This window comes from Oratosquilla oratoria, chromosome 32, assembly GCF_046742065.1.
Source record: "Oratosquilla oratoria isolate Oo_2021 chromosome 32, ASM4674206v1, whole genome shotgun sequence".
NCBI lineage: Eukaryota > Metazoa > Arthropoda > Malacostraca > Stomatopoda > Squillidae > Oratosquilla > Oratosquilla oratoria.
In genome coordinates, this window is record NC_134808.1 from 12958591 (window position 1) to 12985598 (window position 27008).

General features: G+C 39.2%; 1 protein-coding gene across 2 annotated transcripts in view; it reads left to right on the plus strand.

Moving 5' to 3' along the window:
- LOC143041779 (polyamine-transporting ATPase 13A3-like) overlaps positions 1-27008 on the plus strand; it is a 264024-nt gene that overhangs the window by 168240 nt on the left and 68776 nt on the right. For both annotated transcript variants that reach the window (XM_076213829.1, XM_076213830.1), the window contains exons 19-21: positions 4304-4527; positions 15429-15580; positions 23641-23813. In XM_076213829.1, the coding sequence (XP_076069944.1) occupies positions 4304-4527; positions 15429-15580; positions 23641-23813 (549 nt within the window). The remainder of the gene's footprint in view (positions 1-4303; positions 4528-15428; positions 15581-23640; positions 23814-27008) is intronic.

Below are 27008 nucleotides of genomic sequence, written 5' to 3' on the forward strand. Positions count from 1 at the left end.
CCAATACCAATACATTGATATTACTCCCTAATCCCTCTATGCACTCATTTAAATCCATCCAAAACGCCTCCCTTTCCTCTACACTCTTCTCACAACCAGGCCCATATGCACTTACAAAAACCCACTTCTCCCTTCCCAGTTTCATCTTCATCCACATTGATATTGGAGAAACCTTCCACTACACTACACACTTACCTATCTATTCACCCCTTTTCTCCCTTGTCCTCTCTTCACTCCTGAGAACCTCCCAGCTACATTCCCAAACTCACACTCGCCCCTCCCTTTTCAATTTTATTTGACTCAATGCTAACACATCCATCTTTCTTCTCACAAACTTCCCTTTTACTCTCATCTGTGCCACATCCACGCACATTAAAAGACCCAAATCTTAGGGTACTGGCTGGAATACTCTTCCTAGATCCTCTTATGTTTTTACTTTTTTTTAGAAATGTCCTCTTTGGGGCTACAGCGAGAAGGATGCCTAGTCCTATCCCTGTCCCATTTTTGTCGCCTCATACGACTCAAGTGGGAAGACCTGGCGACATTATTCTTTTTCCCCACCACATGGTTAGTTTAAGAGAGGAAATGAATATCCAGAGAAATTGTATAGGACAGTAACAAGGGGTGGGGGGACAGCATAACGGAGGGACAGTCGCAGTATAATAAAATATCATAATTACTCTAAGAACAGATATTTCCTCTATCCCAGACAAAATGATGTGTGGCTCTGGTCCATAGGGGCACCCCATATAGACCCTAAAGTATCAATTGCATGCTACTTAGCTACAATAACATGCAGTCAATACCCCAGACAGGGCCACTCACGAGTACCTTGATAAATTCATTTATGCTATCCTTATCTTTGGATACAGATTCACATTTTTCATTTACAATATTTTTAAATCAGTTTCAGAGTCAAGCTTCATGTTTCCACTGCTAATCATAGTCAATGTTTATTCATCCATTTATTTTTCTACGAGTTCTTGTTTGAATTTTTTGTTCTTCCAATTTCTCATATATTTTCACATTTCACTATCCACACTTCGAGAATTTTTTATTTTGTTAATCCCATCATTATTTTTTTTTACTTTCACATCACTATTTTCTTTATTTCTTTCAAGAAGAGATGTTTCACGATTATCTACTGCAAGATGAAAAATAATTGTAATTATGATTACAAAAAATATATATATATATATACATGTCTCTTTATTAGCATTGCAAAGTTAGACTTCTTCCAAAGTTTTATTACCGATACTGTTGTAGAGAAGTTAAAAAGCAGTTGAATTTCACCCCAGTATCTACAGAGTTAGTTATATTTGATACAATTGTCAGTTTCATGTGAATGAATTATTCTAAATGTTACTGTGGCAGAGTAGCATGCAGTTGATACTTTAGGGTCTATATGGGACGCCCCTACGAACCAGAGCCACACATCATTTTGTCTGTGATAGAGGAAAACTCTGTTCATATAGAAATGATGACACTTTTATACTATGACTGTCCCTCCGTTATCCTGTCCCCCAACCCCTTGTTACTGCCCTGTACCATTTCTCTGAATATTCATTTCCTTTTTTCGCCTACCCTGTGGTGAGGGAAGAGAATGCTACCACCAAGTCTTTCCACTTGAGTCGTAATAAGCGACAAAAAAACGGGACAGGGGATAGGATTAGGAGTCCTACTACCTGACACCCCAAAGGGGACATTAATAAAAAAGTAAAGGCATGAGAGGGTCTGGGAGTTTTCCAACCAGTACCCTAAGGTTTGGGTCTTTTAATGTGCGTAGATGTTGTACAGATGAGAGTAAAAGGGAAGAGATAGGCAGTATGTTAGTGAGAAGAAAGGTGGATGTACTGGTTTTGAGTGAAACTAAAATGAAAGGGAAGGGCGAGTGTGAGTATGGGAGTGTAGCTGGGAGGTACTCAGGAGTGAAGAGGGGCGAGGGAGAGAAGGGGTGGCTATACTAGTAAGTGAAGAGATAAGTAAGCGTGTAGTGGAGGGGAAGGAGGTTTCATCAAGGTTGATGTGGATGAAAGTGAAGCTGGGAAGGGAGATGTGCGTTTTTGTAAGTGCGTATGGGCCTGATAGTGAGAAGAGCGTAGAGGAAAGGGAGTTTTTTTGGTTAGATATAAATGAGTGCATAGAGGGATTAGGGAGAAATGTCAATGTAGTTGTATTAGACCTTAATGCTAGGGTAGAAAACGAACCAATAGACGGAGTGATTGGGAAATATGGAGTTCCAGGTAAGAAACGTAGTGGAGAATTGATGGTGGAGATGTGTCTTGAAAGAGAGTTAATGATAGCAAATACAGTGTTTAGGAAGAAAGTCAAGCATAAGTACACATGGGAGATGGTGGCGGATGGAAGATTGGTAGCTCCAATGGAGGGTGTCTGAGGGTGGGTGTGGTGTATACATTTTCGTTCACTCAGTACCATCAAGCCGAGACGTGCTTACCGAAGTTACAGCTCTCTGAGTGTTATGGTATAGCTTATCGAGTTATCGGTTAACGAAGCTTTACCGGTAGCAGAATTTTTGTCGGTAAGCTATCATTAAGTTTGTTGCCGATAAAACCGGTAGCTGCCCACCACTACCCTCCATTCACTCACTCGCGCGGTAGATACTAGATAGCATACTATAGTAACACCAATTAAAGTATGACCTTTTTCCTTTACAATGACATAACAATAAAAACAATATGTAAAATAGAACCAGAGATATAGCTTATTAAAGGACAAAAACATTGATTTTTCGAACTCGACTCGAACTTGTGACGTCACTACTACCTAACGAGTCTTTTACCGGTAAACTGTCGGTAATTTCGGTAACTGTATTGTTGTTCACCAATAATTTCGATATTGAAATTAGCGGTATTTGCCCAGCACTAGTGATGAGATGTATAAGGGGAGAGAGTGACAGGCTGGAAGTGAGCATTAAGGGTGAGAGACTGGAGGAAGTGGATAGTTTTAGATACTTGAGTGCGAATGTGGCAGGAAAGGGAGGAGTGGGGGTGGAGGTAGAATGTAGATTGAGAGAAGCGAGTAAATGCATTGGTGGATTAAAAAGTGTAATGAGAAATAGACATCTGGGAATGGATGCTAAGAGGAGGTTATATGAAGAAGTGATTGTGCCAACAGCACTGTACGGGGCAGAAACATGGAACATAAGAGAGGAAGAGAGAAGGAGTTTGAATGTGTTTGAGATGAAATGTCTGGGAAGTATGATGGGGGTTACTAGGCTGGATAGAGTGAGAAATGAGGAAGTGAGGAGGAGAACAGGGGTGGAAAGGGAGCCGGGAGATAGGGTGTTAATGAAAGAGTATTAGGATGGTTTGGACACATGGAAAGAATGATTGAAGAAAGATTAGTAAAAGAGGTGTGGAAGGCATAGATGGAAGGAGTGAATATGAGGGGGCGTCTTAGGATGAGATGGATGGATGGGGTGAAAGGGGCATTACAAAAGAGAGGAATGTCTGTTGAGGAAGGACGGGAGAGGACAGAAGATAGGGGTGAATGGAGAAGGGTTGCGTATGGATGATGCTGTGATACATGAGGGGGAGTGGGTGGGGGATGGGGGGTGAAGTATGTATAAGAAAAATTTTGATGCAAGGGATTTCTCTCCGTCTTCTCCATTTCTGCATGAGGGGACGGAGAGGGGTGTCGCCGAATTTATAAAGCGGCCTTGCTGTGGATGTGCTGTGTTTTCCGACACTGCTTCTGACCAGGGGCAGTGGACAGGATGCAGGAATGACCCTCATCCAGTAGGTGCCAAGATAAGATGGAGGGAGGAGGGTGGAGGGGAGTGGAATATGTATGGAATGGAATATGTGGGAGTGGTTTCTATGCCTTTTTCTTTTTGGCTACCCCCTTTGTAAGGGGGGAAAAGCCTTTGGTATATGTATGTATGTATGTGTATATGCTTGTACCATCATAGAATGCAAACAAGCTCTCTATTGAAAATGTTAACATTGTTTTGCTTCAGATGATCTGTCTATGGAAAGAGGCTATAGGATATACGCCACTGTCAGGATACACACTCACCTATAGGATATACTCTACCCACTTTACAATACCTACTACAGGCTATAATAACACAATCATTACCTAAAATACTATAGTGGAGATCACTATACATGTATTGATTGGCTATCTTTGAGACTCAACGGAAGGAGAGAAAGAGTAAAATTAATTGAAAAAAAGGAAATATCTTAAAACATCCACACCCACGCCCGAACATTCAGCCTTACCCCGACCCCATGCTATGATAGAATATCATACCAGTTCTATTTCTCTTTTTAATCTTCAGATTCAGACTGAACCTTCAGATTCGCAGTACCTGATTATGGACCTGGTGTTGATCACGATCCCGGCACTGGTTCTGGGTGATACAGGTGCCTACAAAGATCTAGTGCCCAAAAGACCCACAAAGCGGATCCTCAGCACTTTACCTATTGTTTCCATCCTCTCCTTCCTTGGTATTCAGGTCTTCACCTTCTGGTTCATCATGGAATATGTCAAAGTTCAGCCATGGTAGGTATGAGACAAATAGCTTCATTGGCAAAACAATTGACGCTGATCTTTATAATGTTTAAGAATTGTGTTATTGAATATACTGACAGGAACAATACATAATAGTTTGTCTGAATATCCATGATGAACTCGGTGAGACGGAAAATTAAATGACAATATTATGAGATCTGCTAAATAGATTAGAAGATAAGACTGGAGGAAATTGTAGAAAAGGTTAAAAAGCAAAGATTACTTTTTCTTTGAGAGGCACAAATATAAATTTATTACTGGAATATTGCAAAGTATGTAATCTACAACGAGACACTTATTAGCATCACATTAATAGTGTAATGTTGCAATATCACAAATAACACTGATCAATAGATTGTTGCATTGATATCAACACTTGGTACTACCTAATTTGAGTGTGTTGATTTCAGATTTAATTTTTTTTTTCTAAAAGCTCTAATTCTTTTTGCAATCAAGGTATTTAAAAATCTAAAAATTTTGTCTTCATCACATTGATGTTGTAGTCTATAATAAGAATAATAAGGAAGAAAATGTAACATAGTCTAAAGTTATTCATTAACACAACTTGAAAGACGTTCCCTCATAAACAAAGGCTATATTTTATATAAAGCTCACTTGCAGTCAGTTCAGGCAGGAATTTAAAAAAAAAGTTCTTGTGTTTGTGAACTGTCTCAGGTCGATCTGGTTTAATGCTCCAGCAATAGTCTGCTATCATATATTTGTCCCATCTCCCTTGGTAGTGCTCTTCCGTAGTCTTGGTCCTCGCTCGTTACTTATTGCTCTTACGTTCTCATGGAATTTATTAAGGTGACTCTTGTTACATCCAAAATCATGAAAAGCTGACAACAAATTAGTTACGAGAGCTTGATCACGTACAAGTGCATGAATCTGGGATCCATCAAATACACCTGCTTTGATCTATTGAAGGACAAAGCATGGAGAGCAGACTATGTGATGGGAGCAGTCACCATCAACATTTAATGCGTTGATTTTTTTTTTTTATAAAGTCCAGGTTGATATGGAGTTACTACTCTCTTATTCCACAGTCCTCGGACCCTGTAGATCCCTGGCCGCTTTGGTGAGCTGTCTCTACCTTTGCTTCTCTAATGCTGTTTCCACCCCCCTCTCCTAATATTTCCAAGCCCTCCTTCATGTTGTCACACCAATGTTACCTTGGCTGACCAAGTAGTCTTTGTCCATTTGCAGTTCCCAGCATGACTTGTTTTGGGATTCTATTATTGTCTATTTAGGCTACATGACCGTCCATCATAGTCTACAAGATCTCTGCTCAGTGGTGATGATGGTGATCCGAACCAACTCCAGGAGTTCATAATTGTGATACCATCTTCATTCCCTGGTCTCTTCATCTTTTATGTCCCCAAAGATCTTTCTTAGGGTGCTTCGTTCAAATACGTTGAGTCGTCGTTCAAGTTTTTTGGTCAGTTACATCCATATGGGATGTATGATCACCAAATGCAACTGCAGCTTGGTTTTCTTGCTAATATACTATCGCCGGAACTTATAACTGGTATAGCGGTGCAGTGTTCCTAGACTCGTCGGCTCAAACAGGTAATGTTCTTCTTGCCTTTAAAGGAAGTCTAAATTAGGCATTAGGTTAAATGAGGTAATTGGTGCATGCGGTGGTTGGACTGGCTATTGAGGTCACTCATTTGTAATGCAGAATTACAATTGAACTTGTTCAATCTGTGAAGATACACATTGAGCATTACCCTTTCAGTACCTATAATTAAACTATATTGTTACATGTACTGTATAATACATTAAACACATCCAATTGAATTGTTAACCATGATAAACAAATTGATAAGTGAATTAAGCGATGAAATAAATACAAATATTATATTAGAACATAATAATCAGAAATTTCTTCTTAACAAGTTTGAAGCTTTTGTGTCTCATAAAAATCATGACTACGAAAACTAAGCATTGCGTGAACAGAACTAACTTTCTTTATTGATGATACAGATAACTAGTAAATCTATATGCTTTGGATGCCATCACCTCATTTCTAAAAAGTAACCTTGCCTAGCCCAAGTCAGGGTCTATGAGACCATATATACGTTGGGTGGGCACATGTGAAGATGATGTTAGAAGTATTATTTATATGTCAATGGTTAGGTGCTCATGAGGAGCTCATTGAAATGATATATTTAGATGTCAGCATACACAGTTATTGAATGAGAAAGTGGGAGATAAGGGGAGCTAAGAGAAAGAGAAATGGCAGGAGGGGAAGGGTAGAGACATAAATAGAGATATGGCGAGTGGGAAAGAGAGGGAGAGAGAAAAATATGGCGGGAGGAGGGCAGAAGGAGAAAGAGAGAGAAATAAAGACAGAAAGAGAGAGAAGGGGAGAAAGAGAGAGAGAGGGAGAGATAGAGACATAGTGGAGTGGAGGAATAAAAAGAGACATACATTGCAGGGAAACAATAGAGAGAGGGGGAGACAGAGTGAGAAAGAGAGAAAGGAAGACAGAAGGAGAGAGGAGGGAGAAAGAGAGAGTTACATGGCATGGGAGCATGAGAGTTACATGGCAAGGGGAGAGAGAGAGTGAGATGTGGTGGCGGGGAAAAGAAAATAAGTAGAGAAGGTGGAAAGATAGAGAAAGAGAGAAAAATAGCAGGGGAGAAATAGGGAAAGAGAAATGGCGGGGGAAGGAAAGGGGTGAGTGATAGAGAAAGAGAGAGAAATATGACAGGGGAGAAATAGAGAAAGGGAAATGGCGGGGGGAAGGAAAGGGGTGAGGGATGGAGAAAGAGAGAGAAATATGGCAGGGGAAGGGATACAGAGAGAAAGAGAATGAGAGAGACAGTGAGTGAGAGAGGGAGAGATATAGCAGAAGGGAGAGAAAGAGAGAAGTGAGGGATAGAGAGGGAGAGAGAAAAATGGCAGAAGAAGATTAGAGAGAGAGATGAGGAAAATTGGCGGGGGAGGGAGAGAGATATGACGGAAGGAGGGAGAGAATATATATGTATATATATATATATATATATATATATATATATATATATATATATATATATATGTATATATATATTTATATGTATATATATATATATATATATATATATATATATACTTACATACATGTATATATATATGTATATATATATATATGCATATATATATTCATATATATATATATATATATATATATATATATATATATATATGTTATAGTCAACATTGCAACACTTCGATGACTTGCGCATCTTCGTAACTGATCATCTTCGTAGCTGGGTCTCCCTTCGATATTGGCATGCGCGCGCTTGCACATATATGCTACAAGATGTTGTTTTAACGTAAGCTACGAATCTCCCTAGGGACTTGTGGACAAAGGCTAAACGACCCTTCTTGACAATGCCCCTTGATAACAAAAGATTCTACCGCGGCTCAGGTCAAGAAGAAAGGGGCCAGTTGTTTTCGCTCGGGTTAGCACCTCCAACCGATCCCGACGCTACCGACCGAAGCGACCCAACTTCTCAGTATGCCGTATGCCTCATAGGCAACAACATCCTTTTCACAACTGGCAACCGTTGTAAATATATTTTGTATATATATATATATATATATATATATATATATATATATATATATATATATATATATATATATATATATATATATATATAGTATGTCTGGGAATACTCGGAGCTTTCCTGAGGGCTTGCCGTGTATGTAGTATTTGGACTAGAATATATCAAGAACAGAAGATATTAAAACCAAAAACTCGGCCTGATTCTATATTGCATATGCAGAATGTAGATTCGCCGTTACACCGCTGGCCACCAGCGGTGGAACGGCAAATCTACATTCTACATATGCATATATTTACAAACACACACACACAACACACACACACACACACACACACACACACACACACACACACACACACACACACACACACACACACACACACACACACACACACACACTTACGTCGGACAGACGGCGAGGATTGACGTCCTGAAGAAATAGTGAAATTTTCGTGGATCTCAACGCAAAGGAAGTACCTATTGTATTTGCAGGGAAGGGGATTGCTCGTGGTGTAGTGGAAAAGTGAGGAAAAAGGAGAAGGGGAGGGATTACTGAGGGAAATTGAAGGAAATGAGATAGGAGAGGACTTGGTCCAGGCAGGCAGACGGCATGTAAACAAACGCGGGCCGGATCAATTTAGTGACGATAAAGGGTCTAACAAAAATGTAAAGATTAGAAACATAGATATGAGCAGCACATTAGAAGGTGAGGATAATAATTTCTATGGATTTAATGAGGGGTGGTGGCGGATACCAACCTCCCCCGACTGGCAAGACTAGAACAAAAACTTAAACAAATGACCGAACATTGGAAGAGTAGGTTAGGTAGAATGTCAGAAATTGCGCAAAGGGTTGAAAGATTGGAAGAACTAGAGAAGGCGAACAAAAACTTAACTAAGGAAATAGAAGAACTAAAAAGACAGTTAAAAGAAGTAAAAGAGGAGAATGAAGAATTAAAGAGGAATAATAAAGAAAACAAAGAGGCCATAGCTAAAGAAGCTAAGGGTTGGAAGACAATCCAAGAAAAGAGTAAAGTTGCATTCACTGATATAATTAAACAGCAAATGAAAGAACAAACTGAAGACTCAGTTATTAAAGTGATGAGACAGAAGGAGAATATAGTAAGAGACTTAGCAGATAAAAAGAAATGTATAATTATATTAGGAATGGAAGAGAGACACAACCCAGATCGAACCACAAGAATCAATGAGGAAAATGAAAAAGTAAGCAGATTACTAGAATTAGTTCAGGAAGATGAACCTGAAATCATGAAACAAATTGAAGAGAAGTTTAGACTCGGAAAGTATAGTTCAGATAAGACCAGACCAATTAAGATTAAATTCAGGTCACAAACGACGGCAGAGAATATCTTATAAAAAAAACAGGGAAACTAGCAGCAAGAGAACAATATAAAAAGGTATGGACAAAAAGGAAAATGAATAAAGAGGAAAGAGAGGGGGGGGGGAAATGAAAAGACAACAAGCTAAGGAAAAAAAACGAGGACAGAACAGAGTCAGAAAAAGAGAAATTCTATTGGAGAGTAGTGATTATGAAAGTAAGGAAATTCGAAATACTAGAGAAAAACAAAAGGGAAACAGAGAATACAATGGAAGTGGCAGAAAACTAAGAGTGTCTAACACAAACATAGATGGATTAATTACAGGATTGAATGAGCTGAATGATTATCTGAAGGAAAAAGAACCGGACATAATGGGAATTGTAGAAACGAAATTAAAAGGTCCACTACCACCCAACAGTGTAGGACATGAAGCATATAATTATTGGATTAGAAACAGAGAGACAAAGCAAGGGGGTGGAGTTATGTTCCTGACTAAGAAGGATACAAACGTGAAGAGTGTCACATATGGAAAGAATACAGTAGAGATGATTGTGATCGAAGTGGAAGACACAGATTAGAAAAACAGAAAGTTTGTGATAAATTATGTACCTCCAAAAACAGCCTTGTGGGAAGAGAGTGAACATAAAAGTATGTTAGAGGACACAGGGATAACATTAAATAAGATAATGGAAGATGGAGGAAGAATAGTTATGATGGGCGACTTTAATTGCAAAGAAGTCTGCTGGGAAGAGGTGACAGTAAAGGATGGAGACGGCTCATGGGGAAATGTTCTACTCGAGATGATTACTGACCATACAATGACGCAGTGGATACAGGAGAACACTAGGTATAGAAATGAAGAAGAACCATCGAGACTAGACCTAATAATCACATCTGAACCTAGAATAGTGGAAAAGATTGAATATGAAACACCAATAAGTAAAAGTGACCATATACTGATTGAACTGGAACTAAATGAGGAAAATACATGAAAAGAAATGAACAATATAGAAAAGGAAGAATGGTGTATGAAAAAACAAACTTTGATAAAATAAGAGAATTCTTTCAAAAAGAAAACTGGGAAGGAATATACAAAGAAGAAACAACAGTGGAAGAGAAATGGAATATTTTGACAAAAATTTATAAAAAAAAAAAAGGAGTGGAAAAGTATGTTCCAAGACAAAAACAAGAAAAAGAATATGTAAAGTGCTGGTACAACAAAAGTTGTAGGGAGTTAGAAGACAAAAGAGACAAAGCTTGGACCAAATGGAAAAATAAAGAAGACCTGAAAAATGGAAAATATATACTTGTTATAGAAATGAATATGTACAAGCGTGCAGAGAAGAAAAGAGAAAATATGAAAAAGATATCATAGAAAAATGTAAAGATCAACCAAAACTATTTTACAGATTTGTAAATAACAAACTGAAAAACAAACAAGATTTGGAGAAATTAAGACAAGGTGTTGAATACACAGAGGAAATTGAAATGGCGGAAATTATGAACAAGCATTTTAAATTAGTGTTTACAAGGGAGAACATACAACCTGAAGAGATCGAATGGAAAGAGAAAGTCCCCCCCCCCATGAAAGAAATAGAAGTAACAAAGAATGAAATATTAACACACTTGAGTAATCTTGATGTCAGAAAATCGCATGGACCAGATGAAATAGCAAACTGGATTTTGAAAGAATGCAGGAATGAACTGGCAGACAAAATACATAGCATAATAAACAGTTCCTTGAAAGAAGGAAAAGTCCCAGAATATTGGAAAACAGCAAATATAGTACCTATATATAAAGGAGGAAATAAAGAAGACCTTACCAACTATAGACCAGTCTCTCTAACAAGTACAATAGCAAAAATATGTGAAAGAATTGTCAAAAGTAGATGGGTAAAATATTTAGAAAAAAAAAACGTGCTAAATCCAAGGCAATTTGGATTCAGACAAGGACGATCATGCGTCACCAATTTAATATGTTTCTATTCAAGGCTAATAGATATAATACAAGAAAGAGATGGATGGGCTGATTGTGCATTTCTAGACCTAAAAAAAGCTTTTGACAAAGTACCACATAAGAAGTTGCTTAAGAAACTAGAAACTGAAGGAGGAATACAGGGCAAACTGCTTAAATGGATGGAAGACTTTTTGCAAGAGAGAAAAATGAGAGTAGTGAGAAGAGACAAACACTCAAAATGGGATGACGTAATAAGCGGTGTTCCACAAGGAACAGTTCTGGCCCTAATAATGTTTGCTATATATATTAATGATATGGATGAGGGAATTGAAAGTTATATGAGCTTCTTTGCAGATGATGCAAAACTATTAAAAAAAAGTGAACAAGGAAGAAGATTGTGAGTCACTACAGAGTGATCTAAATAAAGTACAGGAATGGAGTAGGAAGTGGGAGATGGAGTTCAACACTAAAAAGTGTAGTATAATGGAATTTGGAAAAAGCAAAAACAGAATAACAGGATCATATAAATTGGGAGAAGAAGGAATAAAAAAAGTAGAAAATGAGAAGGACCTGGGAGTCATTGTTATGAATAATATGTCATCTTTTGGTGTTATTGTGCATGTCTGTGTTATATATTTTATTTCTTAGGTTATGGCGGGGGATAGCATCAAAAGCTTTACTAATGTCTTATGTTATAAGAAGTGTTCTGTGGTGGGGCCTATCTGAATTGATGCCATCTAAAATTCTTTGTGTGAGGTTTATCAGAAGAGTGTTTGTGGAGTGTAGTGGCCTAAAACCGTGTTGTGAGTCAGCAAGGGGAATATGTGGTGTGACAAGTTGAAGTATTAGGCGTTCAATGACTTTAGAGGGGGTGCAGAGAAGTGTGATTGGGCGGTGCGATGTTGGGATTGTTGGGTCTTTGTTCGGTTTTGGAATGGTGATTATTTTACCATACTTCCAGATGTCGGGTATAGTGTTGTGTGAATAGCTGTAGTTGGCAATGTTTGTGAGTACGTGTATACCTTGTGGCCCAATGTGTTTTAGGTGGATGTTACTTATGTTATCAGGGCCACAGGCAGATGAGTGCTTGAGATTATGTATTATGTGTTTTGTCTGACTGTCTATGAAGGGTGTATAGTCTGAGTCTGTGGGAAAGTCTTTCTTACGTCGAATATTGTGTCGGTCGTCAGGGTGAGAAGTGAGATGACTTGTCTGTGCAAAATGATTTATGAGTGTGTTTGCTTGTTGTCTGTTTGAGGGTAGATTGTCTGTTGTTGTGATTATTGCTGCGTGAGAGCGTGTTGTGTTACTGTTGGATAGTGTAATGCTGTTGAGTATTTTGTACAATTTGCTGGTGTTTGTTTTGTGATCAAGTTTATTGATAAAGTTTTGCCAATTTTGTGTTTTTTGTTCGTGTATTTTATTGGCAATCACAGTGTTTAGTGTTTGTATTTGGTCTGCTATGTTTTGAGGGATAGGTGTGGGGGTATTGTGTTTAAGTATGTCTCGTTGTCTGATGAGGCTTTGGATTTCTGGTGTGAAGTTGGGGTTGTGTGATTTTCTGTTGCCTCTAGGGATGTATCTCTTGTCTGCGTTTTGTATGATTGTATTAAAAGCGTGCACAGCATTGTTTATGTTTGTGATTGGTGTACTGTTAAGTGTTTCAAAATGTTGTTCTGTCTCTTCAGTAAAAGCTTCCCAGTTAGCTCTCTTGTAATTGGTGTATGTGTGTCTGTGGCCAACTGGGGTGCATGTTGTGTTGGTGGTGATGATGATTGGAAGGTGGTCAGAACCAAGGGTTCCGACCACTCTCCATGATGTTGTTGGGGTTAGGCAGGGGGAGCAGAAGGTGATATCAGGAGAGGAGGGAGTGTAGAGGGCTTGGTGTGGGATATGTGTATGATTATGTGTGAAGTCAATGAGACAAACTGAGTCTGTATATCAAGCCCTCTGTCTGTGTCAGGGTTGTCGACATACCAGGCAGACGACTTGGCGTTGAAGTCACCACCCATGATCAGGTTGGGGATTGAGGCTAGTTGGCTAAATTGAGGTCTGTAGGTGTTTGGAACTGTGGGGGATGATTTGGGGGGAATGTACATGTTAACTATTGTCAGTGTTGATTTGTTGCCTGAGCGGATTCGAATGGATTGGATTTCTGTTGTGTTATCTGTGGTAGGGAGGAGAATTTTGGTTGTGGCACTTGTGTCCACAAAACAGATGGAGTGGTGAATCAGGGTGATGAGTCTACCACCATTGCCGTCGGTCCGGTCTTGTCTGATGGTGGTGTAATTATGAAATGATGGTGTTTTGTGTGAGTGTCTTAGTTTTGTTTCTTGTATAATTGCAATGTGTATGTTGTGTTGTTTAAGAAAGTGTTCGAGTTCATGTTTTTTCGTGTTAATACCGTCAATGTTGTGTTGTAATATGTTGATGTTGTGTGTTCTTTATGTGTTGTATGTTGCCGTTTGTGGGTTGAGGTTGGGGGTGTTAATGGGAAAGGTATAGGATCTGGGTTAGAGGGGGGGAAAGGAGAGATTGGGGACAAAGGAAGGGGAGTACTGATTGGGGATGAGGGCAAAGGGAAATTGGGAGTGGGTAAGGGTGCTGGCTGTGGTTGGGGAGGTGGGAGTGTGGTTACTGAAGGGCAGGTAGAACATGTCCAACTGTTTGTGTATTGGTTTGTGTCAGCAAGTGTTGTACAAGTGAGGTGGGCCCAGTTTTTGCACATATTGCACTGAACTGAGCCCTTTGTCTGTCTGCTCGAAGTAATGGGTTTAGAGTATGTTGGGCATGTGTATTTTGTGGTGGGCCCAGGATTGCTCTCTACATCTCCGGCTAAAAGTAGAAGAGGGGTGATTGCCGGAAAATCACCCCTCGGTGCAGAAAAAACGTAATATTGCATGTTGAGAAAAAGGATTGTGGTACTCCCCAAGGCAGACGTAGCTCCTCTTGGGAATCGGTGCCACCTGCGTAGAGCCGGTGGCCAGGGCTGGTTGCCGCTGTTTGGCCCCCAACTCTTGGGGTTGGGGGATGGTCCCACGACGTAGACGCTGCGGCTCCAGGACCTGTTTACTGTTCCCTTCTATAGTATTGTATTTCTTCTTTCACTTTCAACTTAACTTCACTTAAGTATGCCTTTCATCATATCTTCTATAGAAAGTAAGTAGTGCTTCTCAATGGGGTGAATTAAATGTATTTAAAATATTTATTTTCTTCCCAAATAATATTATAGTTGGCTTGTCAATTTACACCAAGAGACTCCCGGCCTGGGATCCTCAATCCACTCACTAAGCCACCTCTGTTCCGACGCCACTACTTTATTCATCCAATGATCTTTACTATTACAAATAAGTGCCTCCCCTAAAGGCGTGACTTTTCTCCCATGTACCAATATTCTTTTTTTCTTTCTCTTCCACCCTTCTCTAATCAGAAAGACTGTTACAACGTCTTAAGCAATACTGCTTACACAAGCAATCTTGAAATCGAGGCTGGAATGGCTTAGTTAACATATTGTCACATCAGCATTAGAATCTGTTCCCTAGTTGTTTGTTTATAAACTTTAGACGGGGAGCGAGATTATACAACTCCCCTGCTTATGTTTTCAAACATCCTACACATAAAATTGAAATTCTCGCCACCTACCCCTCTATCCACCTTACTTGTGTACCTTTATCCATTAGCCTGTTACACTGATCCTTCCCACATCTTGCTTTTGTAAATGTTTTATTTCCAATTGAATAAATGGTTAATTATATCTTTTTGTACTTTCACTCATTTCTAATATCGTGCATATAAGTTTTTGTCGCTGAAGTTTGTTTTCTACAACTGGCTCATCATATTATCTTATAGATAATTTTGTTATAATATAAATTGACAAAAAGAATCTTCATAGATGGATATCGATGGGCACCTCCCAAAAGCAGTCCTGCAAAATATATGTCAATTATAATCAACTCCTCTTCACTCACCCCGAAAACCTATCACTAACCCCCCCCCACACACACACACCGTAATTAAACTGTTGACTTCATTCTGGCAGGTTTATACCCTTCGAGTTTGTTCCGGGAACGTGGCCGCCCGATCCCAGCTATGAGAACACCAGCCTTGTCATTGTTATATTCTACATATTTGTTAACGCTGCCATCGCCTTCTCCCTGGGTGCACCTTTCCGCGCACCGCTATATACGAACTGTATGTATCGCATCTAGTTGCATGTATTCTTGAATGTTTTATGTGCACACTGATATGCATGCACGCTTCATTACCTCCTTATATGGTTGTCCCCATGGTAATGTTATAATAACTTTAGTAATGTGCAACTTTTATCTACAACATTGTGTGTCTAACATGCAGATAACGATAATGATAACTTAATTTCTAATAACTTAAGAATTTGCCTATACTATTCATACTATTCATGTATGGTATTCCAGCACCCCCATCTGAAGAAGCCAACACACTCATCACTTCCTACACTGATATCATATCCATCTATTTTCACCACAAGCACAGAGAAGCCACTGTATATTTCCAATCATACATACACAGACTGCAACACTGGCTAATCACTGACAGACTGAAGGAGCAAAAGCTAAGCAACAGCCATAAACACTACATCAAATTGTACCTAACATTCAACAACATATACATCCTGCATACAAACTGGGCAGAAACACTTGGTATCATGTACACCTCATTGACATTTGCACCACACAACAAAGATAGCACATAGGGGATCAGAGTTCTAGGCGCGTGCTGTATGTGTAAGAGAATTAATCGAGCCTGCCCACTGTACTTCAATAACAACCCTGACTTAAGGACAGCGTGGTCAGCACACAAGATGAAGCAATGCCCTCCACAAGAACAACATCCAGTGTTCGATAGTGCAAATGGCAGTGAACGTCTCCTTCTTGGTGACACCATATTTGGACTTAGAACCCGACAGTTGCTAACTCCAGGAGTGTCTACCTATTAGAACAGTGCGCCAATACCCTGTCATTTGTATCAGAGGTAACAAAGGTGGGCAGTTCTGGATCAAACTAGTGCAGCAAGCGCCCAGCGGGGATGGTGTACTTCAGGCACACAAAGACGTCTTCGTCCACTGCGTTCCACTTGAAGGCAACGTCTTGCTTCAGTAGCGCAAAGAGGGGGCCAGTGATCATGCTTTAGTTCAGCATGAACTACAACAGCCAAAAAGCAGAGATCGAGGAAGCTACACATTTCAGTAGCAAGCTGTGGGGATGTCTTTGCCTCCTGATTCATATGCACGTGACTGTCAAACACCGTGAATCTGTTGGCACTGGTGTGATATCCACAGTAGTTGGTGTTTTGCATACACAATACAGACCTGATAGTTGGTGGACACTTTGGTACACTTCAGTGCCACTATAACACATTGCAGACAGTTGTCATGTATGATTTTGTCCACTTTGAGGAGTAATGTTATTTAAGCAGTGCTAAAGACAAAGTGGTCTTCTCAGGAAAAGATCCAGTAGCTTCAACAACACAGAGTACACCGAGGACAGATCACAGACCAAACAGAACATGCAGTAAATAGAACAATCCACCAGACGTAGTAAATGTCATGAGTGTCCTCGAGCCAGGTTCTAGAAACAATTGATGATAGACTGAACAACGAATAATTCTAAAGAATAACCACCATGCCCAGGTACAACTTTATATTTATATTTTTATTTGTTTTCAGAAGAACCATGTTTAAAACAAATATCTTATCTCAAAAGTAGTTTTTAGGGACTTTTTGATGAAAATATTTGTTGTCTCTTAATTTGCATTCTAAAACAGAGCATACAGCACCATCTCTTATTACTATTTCTGATGACGTCATGGTTTGTGTACCAACCCAAGCTATCTTGATTAAAATTTTTGTCCTATAGTAAAACAGACAATTCCTTTGGTGATATTGAGAGTAGTCTCACATATATACATATACCATGGGAGGTAGAAAAAAAAAGGCATAAACCACTCCCACCCATTCCATCCCCAACATACTCCACTCCCCTCCACCCTCTTCCCTTCCCCTTATCTTGGCACCTCCTGGATGATGGGTCATCCCTGCATCTTGCCCATTGGCCTGGGCCAGAAGCAGGCATAGGACATCCACCGCAAGGCCGCTTCATTAAATGGGCGACCCCCCTCTTCGTCCCCTCATGCAGAAAAGGAGAAGACGGAGAGAAATCCCTTCGGGCTGCGTCAATTTATTTCTCACACATACTCCCTCACCTCCCATCACTCCACCCATTCCACCTCATGCATCACAGCATCATCCATATACAACCATTCTCCATTCACCTTTGTCTTCTGTTCTCTCCCGTCATTCTTCAACAGATATTCCCCTCTTTCCCAATATCCCTTTAACCACATCAATCCATCTCATCCTAGGTCGCCCCTTCATGTTCACTCCCTCCACATTTGCCTTCCATAACTCTTTTACTAATCTTTCTTCACTCATTCTTTCCATGTGTCCAAACCATCCCAATACTCTTTCATCAATCCTATCTCCCAACTCCCTCTCCACCACCGTTATCCTCCTCACTTCCTTATTTCTCACTCTATCTAGCCTAGTAACCACTATCATACTTCTCAGGCACCTCATCTCAAATACATTTGAACTCCTCCTCTCTTCCTGCCCCGTACAGTGCTGTCGGCTCTTCATATAATCTGCTCTTAGCATCCATTCCCAAATATCTATTTCTCATTACACTTTTTAATCCACCAAGGCATTTACTAGCTTCTTTTGATCTACATTCTACTTCCACCTCCACTCCTCTCTTTCCTGCCACATTCGCACCCTAGTATCTAAAACTATCCACTTCCTCCAGTCTATCTCCCTTAATACTCCCTTAATACTCTGCTGCCACTTTCTCCCCTTGTACATTTCATCACCTTACATGTACCCACATTTATCTTCAACTTCCTTCTTTCACACACCTTCCCAAACTGTCACTAACTTCCTCAATCTTTCCTTGGATCCTGCCACAAGCACAATGTCGTCAGCAAGTAAGAACTGGCTTATCTCCCACTTTTATCCATTTTCTTTAACCTTCTCCAATCCCCTACCCATTACTCTTTCATTTACCCCTTGCAACACCCCATCCATGTATAGATTGAACAGCCAGGGCGACATAACACATCCATGAGGAAGTCCCACCTTTACCTCAAACCACTCACTCTCTCCATTTCTAATCCTAACACATGCTCTATTGCTCTCGTAAAAATTCTTGACTGTTCTTAACAGCTTTCCTCCAATCCCAAATATCTCCAATACCTCCCACAATGCCTTCCTGTCTACCCTTTCATAATCCTTTTCCAGATCCATAAAAGCCCCCCAAAAAACATCCTTACCTTCTCCTATAGCTTTCTCACATATCTGTCATGCCACAAAAATCTAATCTACGCAACCGCTACCAGTCCTAAATCCACACCGATCCTCACCAATTCCTCCCTCTGTTCCTTTCCTAATCTTCTCAATCAAGACCCTCTCATAAGTCTTCTCAACTACACTTAACGAGCTGATCCCTTTGAAACTACTACACTCACACTTGTCCACTTTTCCCTTGTAAAGTGGAACTATACAGACACTCCTCCAGTCCTCCGGCACTATACCCTCTATTAAACAAACATTGAATAACCGCACCAGCCAGTGCACCATCAATGTACCTCGTTTTTCAGACATTCTACATGACATCCATCCAACCCGGTTGCCTTACCTGCTCTCGTCTTAACAACTGCCTTCACTTCATCTTTTCTTATTTCTCCTAATTTTCATCACTCATCACTATCATTTTCTTAGCGCTTCCCACTGCAACTACCTTTCCCTTTCTATTCTCCTTCACATTTAGCAACTCCCTAAGATACTCTGCCCATCTTACTCTTACTGCCTTCTCTTCCATTATCATCTCTCTATCTGCACCTTTTACCTTTTCTTCTCTACTTGATTCGCCTCCTCTTCCTCTTTTCATTTCTTTCCGAAACATCTTTTTATTACTTTCAAAAATTTCTGTCAACTCTTACCCCATTTCATATCTGCTCTCCTCTTTGCCTCCTTTATCTTATGCTTTACTTCTCTTTTCTTTTCTTTGTAGCTCTCATATGATTCCCTTGTCACATTTTGTAACCAATCTGTGAATGCTCGTTTCTTCTTTTCTACAACCTTCTTTGCTTCCTCATCCTACTACTCACTACTATTCCTTATATATCCCCCATCCTCTTTGTTCCACACACCGTGTTCACACACCTTGTGACTCCCTCCTTGAACCATCCCCATTCCTCCTCCACTCTTAGTTCTGCTCTATCCTTCACTTCCTCCCACTCCTCTCTCAGCTTCTTATACTCCTCCTTTTCTTTTTCATTTAAGCAGTTCACTCTAAGCATCTCCCCACCTTCTGGTATTTTCCTTTTTCTCTATCTATCCTCCACTCTCAACTTACCTTCCACCAAAAAATTATCTGATATTCCCCCACTCTCTCCCTTTAGAACATGTACATCCTTAACTCTTCCTATCATAATCCTATTTACCACTATATAGTCCACTAACGCTCTATCTACCACCCTTACATCCACCACCCTCTTTAATGTGTGCTCATGCTTGACTTTCTTCCTAAACACTGTATTTGCTATCATCAACTCTCTAGACACATCTTCACCATCAACTCTCCACTACGAATTTTTCCTGGAACTCTCAGTACAACTACATTGACCTTTCTCCCTAATCCCTCCATGCACTCATTTATATCTATCCAAAAAGCCTCCCTTTCCTCCACACGCGTCTCACTACCAGGCCCATATGCACTTACAAAAACCCAGATCTTCCTTCCCAATTTAGCCTTTATCCACATTAACTTTGAAGAAACCTCCTTGTACTCCACTATACGTTTACCTATCTCTTCAATTACTAGTGTAGCCACCCCTTTCTCCCTCGTCCTCTTTTCATTCCTGAGAAACTCCCAACTACATTCCCAAATTTACACTCACCCCTCCCTTTCAACTTAGTTTCACTCAATGTCAACACATCCATCTTTCTTCTCACAAACATACTCCAAATCTCTTCCCTTTTACTCTCATCTGTACCACATCCATGTACATTAAAAGACCCAAACCTTAGGGCACTGTTTGGAAAACTCCTAGACCCTCTTATGCTTTTACTTTTTTTTTTTTTTTTTTTTAGGAATGTCCCCTTTGGGGCTTAAGGGAGAAGGATGCCTAGTCCTATCCCCGTCCCGGTTTTTGTCGCCTTATACGACTCAAGTGGGGAGACTTGGTGGCAGTATTCTCCTCCCCCACCACAGGATTAGGCGAAAAAAAGGAAATAGATATTCAGAGAAATGGTACAGGACAGTAACAAGGGGTGGGAGGACAGCATAACGGAGGGACAGTCGCAGTATAATAAAGTATCACCGTTTTCCTATGGGCAGATATTTCCTCTATCAAACAAAATGATGTGTGGCTCTGGTTCGTAGGGGCTCCCCATATGGACCCTAAAGTTTCAGCTGTATGCTACTTAGCCACAACAACATAGAGCCAATACCCCAGATGGAGTACCTCAACTTCCTAAACTTCTCTGACAACAGGCAAGATGTGTGGATAGATGGCATAGTTATAGGCTATCAATGTGAACCGAAATATCACTCTGAAGAAATTTTCGTATTGGTATATCATTGTTGCTTACCTGTGTACATGCTGGGTCTGCAATGTAGTCCTAGGACACTAAAAAACAGGAGCATACATGACGTATTCAATATTTTTGTAGTTTGCTACTCTACAAAATACTGTACATTCACACAACGCCTCCTTGATGACACAAAAGCTTTGTAAACAATGATTTCTACAACGAAATACAGATATTTTTTCATCTCAGCCAAATGTGCCAGTAAAAAGGTTAACTATACTGATTGATTACTACTAGTCAAAACTAATTATTCTTTACACGAGAAGTTAGATACATTATTTCATGATTGTTTACACACTGTATAAAAATAAAAGCTTCACTACAAGCATCGCTAAGAACATACTAATCTGTTCCAGCAAATGCCAAGTGTTTTTTTGTCCATGTACTATTTTCTCTATTGTTATATATATTATATATATATATATTATATATATATATATATATATATATATATATATATCAGATCATTTTATGACCATCGCGCAAGGATTCGAACCTGCGCTGTACATGACGACAAGAGGCCCCCATGACTACCGCCTTACTCCGCTCGACCACTGAAGCATCAGTGGTCGAGCGGAGTAAGGCGGCAGTCATGGGGGCCTCTTGTCGTCATGTACAGCGCAGGTTCGAATCCTTGCGCGACGGTCATAAAATTATCTGATTAATGTCGCTGTCCACTAGCGAATTTCTCGTACATACATATATATATATATATATATATATATATATATATATATATACATATATATATATCTATATGCTAATAAGAACACGGGTACGTGGTTCACTTATGCAAAGTAGACCACTTGGAAAAAGAAACTAACGAAGCAGAGCGCTTTCGTATATTACATCTTCAGTGCAACAAGTACAAGTACTTGTTGCACTGAAGATGTAATATACGAAAGCGCTCTGCTTCGTTAGTTTCTTTTTCCAAGTGGTCTACTTTGCATATATATATATATATATATATTCTTTGTTATTCAATTATGATTTGTCTTGGTTTTATTTTCTAAGCTTATATATCTGATCAATCTAATAAAAAAATCCAAAAACTCTTACAATTTGTTTTGCATAGAGCTTAAAAAAGGCAATTAAATATCATTGTAAGGGAATCTAGTCATATCATTTAGCTCACCATGTTCTGTACTTGAATTATATCCTTATTGCTGGCCGATTACCATAAGCTTTCTTCTCCTGCCTTTTTGAGTTCTATATGTTATTAGTATATTATTATTCTCCACCTCTTTTCTCTTGACTGCGCTTATGGTAGGGTCAGAGAAAGGATTAAGGGAATTAGTGATGGAGTTTTGGAAAGTATGGGATAGGAGAAAGTTGGAGGTAATTGTAGGTAAAAGCAAGGTGATGTGATGTAACAAGGAAGAAGATGGTAGTGTGCTGGAAGTAAGTCTAAAAGGAGAGAGGCTGGAGGAAGTGAATAGCTTTAGGTATTTGGGATAACATGTGGGTACGAGATGACTTTATGTGAATAATATTTAACGCAGCCCGAAAGGATTGCTCCCCGTTTTCTCTCTCTCTCTCTTTTTTCCTAAATAAGAGGACAGAGAGGGAGGGAAGGGGCTCACCAATTAAGGAAAGTAGCCTTGCTGTGGATGTATTTTGTCTTGCTACATTGCTTCTGACCCAGGGTAGTGGGTGAATACAGGGATGACCTGTCATCAATGAAGAGCTAATATGAGATTGGGGAAAGGGTGGTGGATTGGAGTGAAATGGGTGGGAGTAGGTACATTCCTTTGATTTGGCTACCTCCCTGATAAGGGGGGAAAAGCTCTTGGTATATAGATAGAGTTCTTTTCTCCTATTCTTTTCTTCTTAGTTGTGTATTTTCTTCAGTAGAATTTTCATTTTCATAATTCCTAAATTTGATATAAAATAGCCTGTGACACACGTCACGATCACCAGATCAATCACAGAGATAATGCATGAGGATTGAACACAACTCATGACATCACTGTGGAGTAGTTGTGCCATGGGTAAGTTTTACAAGGCTGAAGCAGACGACGTTTTGGTGATGGGATCAGTAATTTCAAATTGCAATAAATAAAAAACAAAAGAGTTTGTGTGTAATTTGTTTAGCTACTTTTGACTATGGTAAGCACTAAAAATATATTTCGGTAAAATATGATACCTTTAATTTTCAAGTTGGTGACACTTGATTTTTTTGTCATATTTTCTGTTTATTTATTTATCTAACAAGTCTCACTTCACCAAGTTGGCGGTCTGCAGGACTTTGTAACATGAAATTTAATGAACCATACCCCTGGTCCAACTAACTGGTGGCAGGGTTCATATTGCTGTCACCTCGGCCTACGCCGAAATTAGCAATGGTCTAACCAGCCAGTAAGCCTCCAAATTTGCTATAGTACAGCCCTTGTACAACACATGTTTGTAGCGATGATGTAAATACTTTCTATTATAGAAACTAGTCAGCATTGGCCGGCTTCCAAAATTTTTTTTGCTCAACCTGTCCCCTTCCTCAATGGTCAAAATCTTTCTATGACACTGTCCCTACTGCTCCTTTAATATTCTTACATTTTATACTCAACAGACATCCTGACGGCATATATCATTGGGGCAACCATATTCTGTATCTACACCAACTTTACAAATGCTGAGTGGATCACAGTGTTCCTGAATTTCAAAGAAGTTCCATCAACAGAATTCTTGGTCAACTTGCTCCTAACTGCTCTCACCAACTTAGCCGTGTGCTACTTGTGGGAAGTAAGTGGAAATGTTGTTTTGAATATGTGTATAAAAAGTGAAGTGATACAGGGTGAAATGTCAGAGTAGAGAAAGGTGACTAATGAGGTGTCACATAGCCCTATACTAGATCCAGTAATGTTCGTGATGTATATGCACATGATAATTGGAATACAGTACGTAGTTACGCAGATTTATTTGCTGATGATATGCTCATGAAAAGTATTCTATAAATTTTGTTATAGAGATGGGACATCGTATGAAATGTTCCAACCCCATATAATACAGTTATGTAAGCACACACACACACACACACACACACACACACACACACACACACACACACACACACACACACACACACACACACACACACACACACACACACACACACACACACACACACACACACACACACACACACACACACACACACACACACACACACTTACGTCGGACAGACGGCGAGGATTGACGTCCTGAAGAAAAAGTGAAAATTTCGTGGATCTCAACGCAAAGGCAGTACCTATTGTATTTGCAGGGAAGGGGATTGCTCGTGTAGTGGGAAAGTGAGGAAAGAGGAGAAGGGGAGGGATTACTGAGGGAAATGGAAGGAAATGAGGAAGGAAAGGACTTGGTCCAGGCAGGCAGACGCCATGTAAACAAACGCGGGCCAGCGCAATTTAGTGACGATGAAGGGACTAACAAAAATGTAAAGATTAGAAACATAGATAAGAGCAGCACAATAGAAGGTGAGGATAATAATTTCCATGGATTTAATGGGGGGGGGGGCGGATACCAACCTCCCCCGACTGGCAAGACTAGAGGAAAAACTTGAACAAATGACCAAACATTGGGAGATAAGGTTCGGTAAAATATAAAAAATTGCGTAAAGGGTTGAAAGATTGGAAGAACTAGAGAAGGCGAACAAAAACTTAACTAAGGAAATAGAAGAACTAAAAAGACAGTTAAAAGAAGTAAAAGAGGAGAATGAAGAATTAAAAAGGAATAATAAAGACAACAAAGAGGCCATAGCTAAAGAAGCTAAGGGTTGGAGGACAATCCAAGAAAATAGTAAAGTTGCATTTACTGACATAATTAAACAGCAAATGAAAGAACAAACTGAAGGCTCGGTTATTAAAGTGATGAGACAAAAAGAGAATATAGTAAGAGACTTAGCAGATAAAAAGAAATGTATAATTATATTAGGAATGGAAGAGAAACACAACCCAGATAGAACCACAAGAATCAACGAGGAAAATGAAAAAGTAAGCAGATTACTAGAATTAGTTCAGGAAGATGAACCTGAAATCATGAAACAAATTGAAGAGAAGTTTAGACTCGTAAAGTACAGTACAGATAAGACCAGACTAATTAAGATTAAATTCAGGTCACAAACGACGGCAGAGAATATCTTATCAAAAACAGGGAAACTAGCAGCAAGTGAACAATATAAAAAGGTATGGATAAAAAGGGAAATGAATAAGGAAGAAAGAGAGGAGGAAAAAATGAAAAGGCAAGAAGCTAAAGAAAAAATGAGAACAGAACACAGTCAGAAAAAAAGAAATTCTATTGGAGATTAGTGATTATGAAAGTAAGGAAATTCGACATACTAGAGAACAACAAAAAGGAAACAGAGAATACAATGGAAGTGGCAGAAAACTAAGAGTGTCTTACACAAACATAGATGGATTAATAACAGGATTGAATGAGCTGAATGATTATCTGAAGGAAAAAGAACCGGACATAATGGGAATTGTAGAAACGAAATGAAAAGGTCCACTACCACCCAACAATGTAGGACATGACGCATATAATTATTGGATTAGAAACAGAGAGACAAAGCAAGGGGGTGGAGTTATGTTCCTGACTAAGAAGGATATAAACGTGAAGAGTGTCACATTTGGAAAGAATACAGTAGAGATGATTATGATCGAAGTGGAAGACAGAGATAAGAAGAGCAGAAAGTTTGTGATAAATTATGTGTCTACAAAAACAGCCTCGTGGGAAGAGAGTATGTTAGAAGACACAAAGATAACATTAAATAAGATAACGGAAGATGGAGGAAGAATAGTTATGATGGGCGACTTTAATTGCAAAGTAGTCTGCTGGGAAGAGATGACAGTAAAGGATGGAGACGGCTCATGGGGAAATGTTCTACTCGAGATGATTATTGAACATACAATGACACAGTGGATACAGGAGAACACTAAGAATAGAAATGAAGAGGAACCATCAAGACTAGACCTAATAATCACATCTGAACCTAGAATAGTAGAAAAGATTGAATATAAAACACCAATAAGTAAAAGTGACCATATACTGATTGAACTGGAACTGAGGAAAAATACATGAAAAGAAATGAACAATATAGAAAAGGAAGAATGATGTATGAAAAAACAAACTTTGATAAAATAAGAGAATTCTTTCAAAAAGAAAACTGGGAAGGAATATACAAAGAAGAAACAACAGTGGAAGAGAAATGGAATATTTTGACAAAAATTTATATAAAAAAAAAGGAGTGGAAAAGTATGTCCCAAGACAAAAACAAGAAAAAGAATATGTAAAGTGCTGGTACAACAAAAGTTGTAGGAAGTTAAAAGACAAAAGATACAAAGCTTGGACCAAATGGAAAAAAGAAAGAAGACCTGAAAAATGGAAAATATATACTTGTTATAGAAATGAATATGTACAAGCGTGCAGAGAGGAAAAGAGAAAATATGTAAAAAATGCCATAGAAAAATGTAAAGATCAACCAAAAACTATTTTACAGATTTGTAAACAGGAAACTGAAAAACAAACAAGATTTGGAGAAATTAAGACAAGGAGGAGTTGAATACACAGGAAATTGAATTGGTGGAAATTATGAACAGGCATTTTAAATTAGTGTTTACAAGGGAGAACATACAACCTGAAGAGATCGAATGGAAAGAGAAAGTCCCCCCCCCATGAAAGAAATAGAAGTAACAAAGAATGAAATAATGAAACACTTGAGTAATCTTGATGTCAGAAAATCGCATGGACCAGATGAAATAGCAAACTGGATTTTGAAAGAATGCAGGAATGAACTGGCAGACAAAATACATAGCATAATAAACAGTCCCTTGAAAGAAGGAAAAGTCCCAGAAGATTGGAGAAAAGCAAATATAGTACCTATATATAAATGAGGAAATAAAGAAGACCCTACCAACTACAGACCATTCTCTCTAACAAATA